Here is a 13,596-nt window from a genome sequence, read left to right as displayed (position 1 = left end):
AACCCATGAATGCTGAATAATTTCAGACGTATCAGGAGAGAAAAGGACAAGCAGAAGCTGTGCTTTTTGAGCCAAACTGATTCATTTTGGATTGGGAATGGTGGCTTTTGATGCCAAAGAACTCATCCCCAATGCATGAAGGTGTGACAGCAAGGAATACCAAAAATGAGCCCACATTATCTTCCAGCATTAAAACCACACCAATCCGGATGATTACCTTTAGCAAGAAGCAGGGTCCTGTGTTTCCAGAACCTTGGGAAGTGGATCTCTCAGGGACAGAACGCATTGCCAGCAGGGAGTGGATAATGACAGGCTGACACGGTATCACAAGACTCCTTTCATATTGCAAAGAGAGGAGAGATCTCAAACTGTTTGGTGGTAACACCCTGGTGCCACACATTAGCATAGGACCTTTTGATACACAAACTCAACATAAGCAGAAGCTGAATCAAATGACTGCACTGCACACCCACACCAGGATAATCAAACAACAAACTTGGGTTTGAAGACAAGATTTTTCTTCCCCCCATGAATAAGAGATAATTTCTGGCTAACCAAACTGCTTCCTCCACTTGGGAATTATCTTCTTGTCCAAATAGGTCAGCATATCTCTGTAAGATTACAAAGCTATGTCTACACAGCAAGGAAAATTCCTCTCTGAAAGCTAATAGCCCCTCATATTAACTCTCATTACTGCCAGCTACTGTCTGGAAGAACCAACTTAAAGGAAAAATGTCAAAATCTGAAGCTGGTTTGTGAGGCAGCAGCAACACGTTGGATTGCATGAGCCATGATGGATACCTCACCTCAACCACCATCCTGAGATGAGGTGAAAATGTTGTGTGGCTGGACTTGATGATGATCTTAAAGGTCTTTTCCAACCTTAATGATTCTACGATTTTATATGATTCAAGAAACCTTTGGAGGCCATGAAGTTTTTCTGGACCCTAAAACTAATTACAGAAATTCACTTATGGAGTGAAAATAATTATTAAAATGTGTCTTATAATATATTTATTTGAATTATGAAAGTCACTTCCAAAGCTGCACTTGCTGTGGGTTTTAAAGGAAAAATATTATGTTATCCTGGCTCTTTCACTTCAGGGGCACATCCTTTAAAGAGGAGAAGGCACACACCAGGAAGACACACACATAGACAAGTTCAGATCAGAAGCATGGGGAAAATGGCTCTGAGGTGTGGGAAGGCACTGTCCACCCACTCCTACCCTTCACTCTTCTTTTTAACAAGACACAGTTGGTTTCCTCTTTGTGGTTAAGTAGTTGCATAAGATGTATTTTTTAAAAAAATGCAAAAAAATCCCCCAACCACTTTCAAGAAAAGTAATAACCAGAAGGAAAATTGTCACTTGTTTGCTTCAACTGATGAAAAACTGGAGCAATGCTCATGACTGGGAATAAGATTTGTGAGAATTACTCTTCAAGAGATGGATCTATCAGTTTCCAGCTGGACACAAGAAGTTTTACATCTTGTAAAATGCAGAGTTTTGTTTAAAATGGTTTTGCTACTGGTGCTGATGTTAGAGATTACTCACACACTGCCTGTACTGAAGCCAGAAGCTCCATTTTCACAGAGTACAGCACTCGCCTCATTAAGGCACACACTGAAATACACCAAACATTTCTGCTGACCAAGAGTATTCTGAAAAAACTCCAAAATTTTGGAACAGCTATGACCTGGCTATGAATTTCACGCCTGGTTCCTGTTGAAAGTATGGAGTCCAAACGTGTCTGAGCTCAGAAAGATGTCAGTCCTTTCTAGACTGGGAACAAATGGCCTCGTTTGTAGTTTCACCCACAACATTCAGCATTTGCACATGGAGACGTGAGCAGGGTTTCAGCAGCACAGAGCAGTTTGAGCTGCAGTGACATGCTACAGTGAAAATGACTTCTTTCTGCAGCGGAGAGCTGCATGTACAACTTTTCCCAGCTCCCCTTGGGGACCACATGATGGATTCTGTTGGAAGAGCTGTGCCAGATGTCCAGGCACTGTATGTGTGCTCTGGTGTCACGTGGCCATCTGGCACCCACCCATTAAAAAACAAAAAGCAGCACGAAGTGTTTTAACCCACTGGTCCTTTTTGAGTGCTTGCACACACACACACACTGAGAGGAGCAGAAGGGAAGAGGATCAAGGACACATGGCAGCCCATTCTGGCATGGCAGGACTGAATGCTGAGAAACTTTGGGTGACTGCTGTCATCCCCTTTTCCCAATGTGGGCACCAGTGGTTTGGCTGCAGGAGACAGGGGAAGATTTTTCTCCTGTGACACACTGTCTGGCAGCAGCAAACACTATTTTTGTTTTCCTCTGAGACACAAAAGGCTTGCTTACAGCCCCACAAGGGATGTCACACACCAGTTCCAGCATTCTAGGGGATGGAACTTCATGCACGGAGGATTAAACTAATTTCAAACAAAGAAGGTGTCTGTCCTTCCTCTGTAAGGAGGGGCATAGGTGCAGAAAACCTTCCTGCAAATTATCCAGGCACTTCATGTGACACCTCCTTGCTCAGACAGGGACTGGTGACACCTGCTAATCCTGTGGCTGTAGCACACTGTAAGTGGAACGTTAAGTTTTTCCTACAAGGGGCTTTAAGGATGACAGAGAATACAAGATAATAATTTGAGGCAGAATAAGGAGTAATTGAAGCATAGGTGGAATAGCAATTTTCTGCAATCTTTGGTACCCACAACCCCTGCACATCTTTTCCAGTGGTTGGGAGGCACTAAACTGAATGGTACAACAGAGCCCTTCCTCTCTCAGAGCCCATGGGTGCAGTAAAAACCCATTGCCGTCTCACTGCCATTAGGTGATCCACATCCCGTGGGTCTGAAGGACCCCATTCCAGACCCCACCAGCCAGGCACCCCTGAATCACACATCTGCCATCACAAGGGGCAATGACTGGTCTCCACCTCATTCATCTCAGCCATGCTGGGATTACTGCAGCCTCAGCCATGTTGCTGGGCCCCTTTCTCCAGAATAACCTGCAGGGCATCAGCACCACTAAACATGGCCTACAGATGACTGTGAACATCATGGCAGAGTGCAGTTTCCAGGACTGTCTATCTGGCATATTTTTTCTTTATCAAGGCCATAGTTGTATGAAACCTGTTATGTCCACAGCAGCGAGTAGTTACAGCGATGTTCATGGCTGTATGTTACACAGGCAGGGAATGCTGATGTTAGCAGGAACTCTGATGTTTTAAAGATACAACTTCAATGTCACTCCTGTCTCCTCCTCCTGATCTCAGCATTGGCTGCCACACTTTGACAGTGGGGGCGAGATCCAAATCCCACTGGAGGCAGTGGGAGAGCTCCCACATGCTTCATTAAGTTTCAAGCATTTCCAAATGAGTAGTTCAAAGCAAGGATTTACAAAAAGGAAAAAGAAGGCTCTTCCTTCGGATCTTTCTGCAAGGGCTACAGAAGCAAGTCCAAGGTGCCCATCTGTCCCTGCATTGCTGTGCTCAGTCCCCGTGACAGCAGATGGCACAAAGGGCTGCCCAGTGCCAGCTGCAGCAAACACAGCCCTGCACCCAGCAATCCTCTGGGCTGTGACTGAGCGCTGAGATCAACCCATTTTTGAGATAAAAGTGCTTTCTGCAAGATCAGCCATGATTCCAGGGAGATTGAGTCCTTCCCAGGGGGAGCAGGTGATGGTGGCCATCTGTCCCCACAGCAGTGGCACACGGGGCACAAGGAACACAGAGCCACCACAGTCCTGCAGCAGCCCCAGCCTTCACCAGGGCTGGCACCCCAATTTCAGCAGCACGGTGTCACCTTGGCCAACACCCAGTGTGTGACAAAGCAGGACCTGGCCACAGCTGCAGGATGGATTTGACAGAATATGTGGAAGTGCCCACTCACTGCTGTCACTGTGACAGCTGCAGTGAGGCTGGCTTAAAAACCAAAGTGCGGCCTCTGGGAGCCATTCCTGACTTCCAGTGCTGGAGCTTCCCCAAAACCTGCACACACCTGGATCTCCACAACACAAACTCTGCCACACACCACAAGCACAAGGACTCTTCCTTGGCCCTGCTTGGAAGTCACCAGTCACAGGGCATGTGGAGGCAAACCCAGCAGCTTCTTCAAAAATGATGCTGTTTTAACTCACCTTATGGTAAGTACATTTTATTTCCCAGGGCAGTCTTTGGGTAACCTACACTAGAACGATAGTTGATTTTTTGGGAAAACCAAGTCTTGGGGAAAGAACTTCCTTTTCAGTTATATTTCTGTGTATTTTTAAAGTAAGATGACAAAAACTGCCCAATTCACAAACACAGAAGTTTGGTTTGGTATCCAGATTGAAGGGATGCAGAACTTACACCACTCCCTTATGTTATAATCAAGTGAGGAATCTCAGTAATAACACTAATCCCCATAGAAAAAAAAACACTGCCAAAAATGCTTTTTACTGAAAAAAATTCAAAACGACTTCTTTTCCCCCACCTAAACATCTGATTCTTAAAAAAAGTCTTTCCCCATCCCTCTGAGATAAACTGCAGTTAGCAAGTACTGTTTCCTCCCTAGATTGAGGCGCAGTGGTACATCAAAGACAGCAGCAAAGGCCGACCCACTGCACGAGGCATTTGAGCAGAAGCTTTTCCAGACTCCAGAGCAGTATCTCCAAAACAAAACCTCTTCCCTGATACCCACTCCAAGCTTTATAAATAGGTGTCTGAAACAGAGCCAGTCTACCCAACACCCAAAATGAGCCTGGGAGAGGTGAAATAAGGTGAGACTGTACCATTTGACTTTGGAGCCATTCGATGAGAGCCTCTGCCGTGGAGTCCGGGACCTGGCAGCGCAGCCCCTCCCTCTCGTCTGCTTCCATCATCTCCAGCAAGCCCCGCAGGTCCTCCACGAGGTGCAGCGCCCGCAGGCTCCCCATGAATGGGGAGGTGGGGGACTGGCAGTCAAAGATGCCATTGGAGTATTCCAGAGCCTTGGAACCTGCAGGGAGCAAAATCACACGGGGTCAGGCACGGGACGAGGGTTGGGTGCATCCCGAGGCTGGGAGGGGGTGGGGGTTGCTCCCAGCAGGGTTTATCCCAACCAAACTCAGCACTGGTGCTTGGGGAGGGAAGCTCCAGCAGGAACAAGGTGGGCTGGTCCTCAGGGAATGGGAATGCCACAAAACACCCGTGGGGTTGAGGTATAGGCTGGGCTCCTGCTCCCCAGGATGAATTCCCAAGGCAAAAGGTGCTGCCAGGGATGGGGCATCCTCTGCCACTGCCCTGAGTCACCCTGCAGGCACTGAATGATCCAAGTCACATTCCAGTGATGGTGTCCAGAGGAAACCATGCCCTGCATTTTCCATGCAGGAATATGTTATGCTGCTCCAAGGCACTGGAAATTTTTTGAAATCATAAAAAAGATGAAGATAAATTAAAAGACCAAATCACTTCTGCATGGGAATAAATTTTAAGCCCAGCAATTTGACACAGTAGCACTGACATTTGCATGTTAATAAAGAGAAAAATCTCTCATTTGCATAAACTCACAGGATGCATATTTGACCTACATTAGAAGATGCTATATATTAAGTTAGAAAGGAAACTGTCATTTTAGGATTAAGGTTGATGGAAGTCAACCTAGCTAATTCCAACTGTAATTCCAGTACACTGATTTGTGACCTTAATTCTGTAATACCTTGGCACAATGAGATGTGTTCATGACAGACCTTCATTTATGCTGTCAACTTCTAGAAACTATAAGGATATGCCATATATGCACTTCCATGAACTTTCATTCACCCCATCTGGCAAGCCATAAAAATCCAAGTATTCTGCTAAATTTCCACTGAAAACAATAAAGAGAAAAATAACCTCCCCAGCACATGAGCATATTGATATCCCTTTGTTATAATATTCCTTTATAGATCTATTCACAGACACGGGTAAATGAAGTCTGTGGTGACTTAAATCTTCCAACATCACATTTTGTTTTTATATTAAACCTCATTCTGCCAAAACCAACTTGGGCACTTGGAAACACAAATACATGAGCTGATCCAAATACCAGTGTCTACTTATGGAAACTACTGAAGTCACAGCTTACATGAATTTTTAGAGATCATCATGATCAAACTGAATCTCCTTTGCATTTGATCCTGCTATGAGTCCTTAATATCTTTAGGCAGAGAAGAGTTATTGTTCAAACAAAGCACACACTGTATGATTATTTTTTCCCTAAGGAAAATTGCTTAAGTGGAACTACTAAAAATTTTATAACTGTGTTGCTATACTTGCAAGGGCATTTTTGACTGTTGACTTATTGATCTTTCCCTCCTATGTGTTGGGTATTTATACTATTTTCTAACTCACTAGACTCAGCTTAAAAGCAGAGGTTGTATTCTTTGTAATGCCTCTCCCTGGGCAGCTTACAATTTACAGGTACTTATAAAAAATCCAAATGTTCAAGGCAGTTCCAAAGTTTGGACCCAAAGCATTCCAATTTTGAAAAGAAGAAAAAAAAGAAAAAGAAAATTCAATTAACGTTTTAACTCTTCTGAGTTGAGGGAAGTTCAGAGTAGCCACTATTGATCCTTGATTCTCCTGGTGCTCCACGCAGGAGCTGAACTGCATCACTCAGCCACTTCTAGCAGCCCTTTGAGAGAGGGTAGGAGAAAACTCAATCCATGGAGTCTGTGCAACCCCTCCACTCTGGTTATCTGTTAACTCCAAGCTAGAATGGAAGGCACCAAAAACAATTCCCAGCTTATTCCCTTCTCTGTCTGGAACTGTGTCCTCTGGGTGAGAGAAAGGAGGACCCAAAAAAGCAAAAAAAACCCCACTTGTCCCAGATGTTTACCTGCTATAATGCCATCCATCTGCTCCAGGGCTGCAGCAAGCATGTCACTTGCATCACTCATCATCTTCTCTCTTCTCAGGAACAATCACCAGCTACACCATAAGGAACAGTAAAACGTGAATGGTGTGAGTTGGTCCAGAGCCTCAAGTCTGCAATTTAATCTGCAAAAGAGAATTTAATTTCACTGCATGTTCTCTGAATTCAGGCATCACTGCTGTTAGATCAGAAAGAAGATTGGGGCCATTTGCTGGCCAGAATAAAACCCAGAGGTATTCACCACGAGGCATGGACTGAGATTGAGGAATCAAAGCACCAACCTGATGACCCAGTTTCTAGTGGCCCATGGCCTTCCCTGCCCACAGGTCCATGCCACTGGCAGGGCGTCCCACAGAACATCTCAGAAATCCCTCAGGGCACTTCCAGGAAGCTCACAGAGAGAACACAGGCCTTCTATCACTAAAAGGGAGCTGCAACTCAGCAACAAATCATATCTGTGTCTGCTGTAATTTTCTCCCCAAGAAATATAAAAAGAGAAGTATGACCACTTGTCTAAGATTTTTGGATGTCTGACAATCTAGAAGTTCCTGGCATGGAACTGTTTGCCACAGCAGGATCTCTCAGATGCCCATGGCTCACTGGATGTAGCGTGCGTGCACAGACTATCCCTGCTCTGAGTTTAGCTGATTTGCATCGTAACAATGCAAACTGAGCTCACTCTCAAACTTCTACAAGCCAGAAGTGGTCCCCAAAGGAGTATTTCCAGCAGGCTGGAGAAGCAAGCCTGCCCAACATGCTGCCTGTAGGTGAGCTAGTAAACCAGAAGTCCTGATGGGCTGCAAGTTAATTTAAGCAGGTGCTTAGGAACTTGGCTGAAGTGGAGCTGCAGGGGTCAGAGGCATTCCCAGTCCCTCCAGCCCACCACAGCAGACACACAAACCACCAACATGGCCCAGATTGCCTTGGCTTTCATCTGATACACATGAGACTGCTTCTGCTATAAATACAGCTAGGGAACAAAGCTAAACAAACACCAGGAAGGAAAACTCGCTTTAACCTTTGCATGCCCTGCCATTTGGTTTTTGTATTAGGCCACACCACTTCTGACATTTGCCCCAACATGAGCAATTAAGAAAGTCGTTCACGTTATCTCTGGCATAAGTCCTGGAAAAGAGTCTACTAAAAAACAAATCTAACGAAACATCCCCATTATAAACTGATTTTTCCCTCCTACAAGTCACCTTATTGGTCTGACCCAGATGGGAAGTGGCTCTTATTGGAGGCTGCCAGCCAGCTTTGCTGAAATGTTATCCATAAAATGCCAACAAACATTTCATCTTCCACAACAACATTTTTATTACATGGAGTAGGCCCAAACCCTAAGGTAACCTTTGAACGACAGCACAAAGACTGCTGTGCTTTTGGCAAATGCCTGGTTTTATTATGTGGTTGTCAGAGTCAGAAAAACCAAGAGAACTTTAAACAGTCAAAATACCTGTAAGTGAAGATGCTGCAAATCTTAAAAAATGCAGTAGCATCATAACTGAAGACTTTCAGCCTTCAAGGAGGAAGCTCCCAGTTTTAAGCACAATGTAAACATTCAGCTTCAATCAGTATAAGACCTGCCAGAATATGCAGATCCTACAAGACAACTGGTTCGGTGCCTCCATATCTGATAAAAATGAGCAGAAAATGTAGCTTTTGCACACACATTCACTTGGACAACACTGAAGATAGTCTCTTTTTTTATCTGCTTAGGATTTCCTGGCTCTGATACCAAGTCTTGCTCAAATATGGGTGTCTGTGAAGGCAGAGTGTGAACAATCTGCTGTGGATTTCCCTCCAAGGGCAAAGAACACAGGAGAAAGCCCGGGGCTTCTACAGCCCCAGGCAAAACACTGATTCCTCACAGCTCTAAGTGGGAAAAGACCAACAGCACAAAGCACCCACAAACCCACAGAAGCCAATCAAAGTTTGGCAATCAGAAGTGCACATGAGCTTTTCAAAGTACACACACACCTCATGGGGCGAGGGAAGAATACAGAGCCTGGCTCTTCTCAGAGGTGCCCAGTGGTATGGCAAGAAACAATGGGCACATGTGAAAACACAGGGAAGTTTACCTTAGAATTAAAAAGGGGAGTGGAAAAAAAAAAAGGCATAAACAAAAAGAAACCATTTTGAAAAGCTTTTTTAGTATGAGTGTGGTAAGTAATAGAAAGGGTTGCCCTCTTGGGGTCTCTCTCTCTTGGAGCTACTCTCAATGGGACCCTACACGGTACAGCCTGTCCTGGGCATCCCTGCTCTGGGCAGGGGCTGGGCTGGAGATCTCCAGTGCTGTCTTCCCACCTCAGCATCAGCGAGCTCAGTGCAGCTCACGATCAAGCATTAAACACAGTCCTGGAGGCTAAAAACACACAAAGGAACAGAGTGCTCCCTAACCTTATGTGTTCACAGCACACCCCTTGATTCCCACCTTGTGGCTAGGAAATGCATATCCTGGGGACAAGGAACTGCTAATTTGTACTTGCACAATATAGCCATGGCTTGTAGGCACAGAAAAATCACTACCCTTGCACTTCATCCAGGTACAACCACCCCTGATGCTTGCCAAAAGCACTCCTTGCTTTCCTAAACAGGGAGTTTGTCCATGGCTGTCAGAAATCCCTAAGGCAGCCCTACTGATGGGAGCAGACAGTGATACCAACAGCATCCAAGAGACTTCCAGGTTACCTGCCTCTGCCTCCAAGGAAAGACACGTTGGTTTGTACAGAGCTTCCTCCACTGCTGCTCCCTAAGGAGCTGCACTGCTGAGAGCAGCAGGGAGAAATTTTAAGATAAAACTTAGAGAAGCAAGACCCTGCAAACACACAGACCTCCAAAAACTCTTCCACCATTCACAGATCATCTGTTGGCAGCCTGACCAAGCCCACAGCTGAAAAACTTGGAGAGGTGAAATAAAAAAGGACAAAAAGCCCCCAAGCTGAACAGCTGGGGATGATGCAATAAAATCCCATTTCCCTGGTTATTTGGTCCTAAAAGTGGCCATTGAAAACTAGCCTGGAACAGCACATCCTGCTCTGGCCACCTTCCCAGCACAGTGCAGCACATCCAGCAGTCAGGAAGTAAAATTGCTGTGATAGAAAAATAATACTGGAAGTATCCTTCCCTAGCAAAAGCGTAGAATAATTTTTGGTCTTTGCACAACTATCACCAGCATGCGGGGAGGGGGTGGGCAGAGGGCAAAGAGGACCTCAAACACCAGGGGAGCAAAGGACCAAACTGCATGGAACCAGAAAAGACAACAAACCCCAGGAAGAAGGGGTGGAAAGGGGAGGTACAGAGGGAGCTAAAGACACAAATCAGCAATCAACAGCCCTCTGTGGGCTACAGGAAAGGGGATAGAAATAAAACACCAGCAGATTAATCCCTGTGCCTCCTGAAGGGCACCCTCTGACTTCACAAACTTTAAGAGAAGCCTCAGCTGGCCACTGACGCAGCAGAGCTTTTCCAATATGCATGTTCCACTCTTTCCTCTTTATGACTTTGGTCTAATACAAATAAAACCTAAGAGAAAACGCAAGGCTTTGGGGTTGTTTTCTTGGCAGTGATTAAGGAAAACCACACAGGTAACATGAACAAAAATCCATCCTGGAGGAGTGTGATGGAGCTCCTTAGGAAAATAATGCATAGTAACGATGACAAGCAGTTTAAATTCCCTTCATCCACAAAAGCAGGAAGGGGGAAAAGCATAATTTTAACACAGATTGATCTATGGCATGGCAGATAAATGAGATATCAAGGTGCACACAGGAGACAGAGAGGCAAATGCATGAAATCCACACTGATATAATGTCACTGACAACACACCTGAGAGGAAAGTACTGACAGTGCCTTGCCTGACAGACAATTTAAAATAAGTTTTCTCTTGCTTTCCAAGAAAATGACAACACTTACCTTCCTGTGTGCATAACCAGTGCCAGGTGGGGTGTGGGGGGCTGTTTGTACAGAGGCAGATCCCCCCTTTAGAGCTCCCAGCTGAATACCCTGCTCATGCCGACAAGAACAAGCATCGCTTCATCAAGCCTGTATTTACAACCCACCATAAAAAACCCAAAAATAAAATACAAATGCAGCTCTCTCTCCACTATCATTTATGATTAATCTTATCACTAGCTGGCATTTCTACCCCATCCCTGGCTGTAACAGAGAAGACATAATGTGGTCTTACTTGTTTCATGTCCTTTCCTCTGGTTCAAACGCACCAGCCGGTTGCTAGGGCTGTGCTGTTCACTTTTCAGTAGGTGGAGATTTTTTTATTTTTATTTTTGAATGACATACAAACCCTCTGGCTACAGTGCTGGTGAAGACGTATTCCAAACGGCTTACAGAGAAAACAAAATGCTGCCCTGCAAATAAACACAAGGAAAGCTGGAAAAAAAAAAACAACCCAACGAGGGGCTCTGTGAATGGAACTGCTGTCTGTTGGATGCAAACAGGAAAGCTGCCTGGATATGGATTTCAAAATCTGATCTTTAATTAAGATGGCAGACTTCAAAAAGAAGGGAAAAAAAGTGCTTAAGCATTTTACATGTGTAGGAAATGGTAGTTTTCCCACCCAGAGGCTGCCTCTTTCCTAGATCAAACAACACACACAGAGGAATAGAGGGCCAACATCTTTGAGCCCATTATTTTGTTATTTTGGAGGTGGTCTCATTCTCCATCTCCACCTGCAAAACACACCACGCTTTAAAGCTGAGAGGTTGGCAGAGTTAAAAGGGAATCAGCTGCCTGCTGGCAGGTCTGAAGGCCCAGAGGACACACTGTGCCCTGGATGTCACCGTTCTGAGGAAGGGAGGGCTGGCCTTTTGTCCCACTCGCCTTCCTCTTTGTGCACGTGGGCTGTGAATGCTCAGCGTTGGGAAATAAAGCATCAGACACAGATTATTTTTATGACATGATGCAGTAAGATGGATGACTTAAGTTTCCCAGCTCTCCCATTCACACATAACACTCCTTAAGCCAGGAAATGTTGATACACTGAAATTAAAAACCTTGATTAGGGCTTGTTTCTGAGGGCTGTTGAGAGTAAAAGAGGACCCCCAAGAGCTGGCTGTCACCCCAGAGCAGCCTACCACAAAAGTAAAATAAAAAAGCTAAGAAGTTGCAGTCATCCTTTCTGGGGAGAGAAAGGACCTGTTCCACAGCAAAAGCAAGACCCTATCAAAATCCATGTCCTGCATTCTCAGTCCTACATATACCAGATGACTGCACGTGAGGTCTAGAGCAACTTCTGAATTAATCTCTCTTGCCTCACTGCACTAAAACAAACATCCTTAGCAATTAACTTTTACTAAATAAAGCTCTATTTCATGAAGACAAATGCCATTTCAGACACATCTATTTCTGCTTTTTCTGGCAGGCCGGAAGAGAAACACAAACACACTGAGACTTATTTACAAAATACATTTCAATCACAATTGCAAACAGTTTCAAATTAATTCAGTCCAAATCCTTGGCACTGTTTCTCATGGGATGTTTTGAAGATGCTCAACTACAGTGCCACCAGTCAGTAGCAGTTTAACACTTACTAATGAATATATTCGGGTAATTTACACTTGGAGTCATTAACATGTCTTTTAATGTAAATGACGACTCCATTTCAATCCTTCCAGGCCTGGAAGAAGAAACTAAAAAAGAAAATGGATGCTAGTTAAATACATTGCTCTGGTGTTTTGAAAGAAAAGAACAAATTAAATTTAAAAAGTAAAGTTAGGAAATGCTAGAAATACCTTAATGGGAGTAATACAGAAAAACATCTTAGTTTGAGGCAGGGATGGGAATCCAGTAAGGTCCCAGATATGCTTTTGGCCAAGTAATTCAGACACTGTCCCCCTTATCCAAGGTCATCATGTGGAGCCAGGTGTATCCATAACATTATTATGGATAAAACCCACCCAAATGTTGGCAAAGGCTTACTTTAAACTGATAATGTCTATTTATTTTTATAACTAAAATTATTTCTGAATTTGCTAAGCTGTAGTCAATGACATCAAAGCAATACTGCTCTCCTATTACACAGGACTACAAACAAAGCAACAAATGTCCCTTTGTTCCCTAAGCCTAGATCCTTTCTTTGTTCCCCGAATTTCATTATTTCTTTATTATACAACAAATGTTATTTATTTCCTTTAACTGATAAAAATTAATGGAAACACACTGAGGATAAAAGCCCATCCCATAAGTACGTAAGAAACGTGTCGAGATAAAAGGTTTCAAGCTGTAGAAATTACTTTAAAGTACTTTAAGAGCACAAAAGACAGAAGTCCTTCCAAAATATAAATGTTTATACCTGGGAAAAACTTACCTCAAATCACACAACTTTTACTACAAACCAGCTGAGTCGCATTCCGAAGTTTGCCTTAACATTTGTTAAACACTCTTGTTGTAAATCAAAAGCTCAGCCTCACAAGATAAGCATCCTTGAGATCCTTTGACAGAGATGCATACACAGCAGACAGCTTATGTAAACATCCAAAGAGCCAAAGTCTCTGAATCAAGGTTTAAGGCTTAGATTCATATCCACTTACAAAACAAACCCTTTGTTTGGGTCTCCAGCACTGAAATCACTCCGTTGCTTATCTCTGCTACCCCTTTACAGCAGCTCTTCTGTTGTTGTTGCAATTGAAAGGAAGTTTAGAAACCCGGGTTTTATACTGGCAGGTGATGTTGTTTTGTGGGCCCTGAGTGCTGCGACAGGGAGGCA

General features: G+C 44.2%; 1 protein-coding gene across 27 annotated transcripts in view; it reads right to left on the bottom strand.

Moving 5' to 3' along the window:
* Window positions 1–13,596, bottom strand: part of PPFIBP1 (PPFIB scaffold protein 1) — a 103,819-nt gene that overhangs the window by 40,979 nt on the left and 49,244 nt on the right. For 25 of the 27 annotated variants that reach the window (XM_021539157.3, XM_085568830.1, XM_085568828.1 and 22 more), the window contains 2 exons: window positions 6,837–6,997; window positions 4,771–4,976 (listed from right to left, as the gene is read on the bottom strand). In XM_021539157.3, the coding sequence (XP_021394832.3) occupies window positions 4,771–4,976; window positions 6,837–6,900 (270 nt within the window). In that variant the 5' untranslated portion in view covers window positions 6,901–6,997. Of the gene's footprint in view, window positions 1–4,770; window positions 4,977–6,836; window positions 6,998–10,787; window positions 11,022–11,061; window positions 13,537–13,596 lie in introns of those variants that run through there. The other 2 variants (XM_021539156.4, XM_021539158.4) reach the window with 2 other exon arrangements.

The sequence above is a fragment of the Lonchura striata genome, chromosome 1A (assembly GCF_050655825.1).
Source record: "Lonchura striata isolate lonStrDom1 chromosome 1A, ASM5065582v1, whole genome shotgun sequence".
In the NCBI taxonomy this organism is placed as follows: Eukaryota; Metazoa; Chordata; class Aves; order Passeriformes; family Estrildidae; genus Lonchura; species Lonchura striata.
The sequence above is the reverse complement of the archived record's forward strand: the minus strand, read 5'-3'. Positions and strand labels throughout refer to the sequence as shown.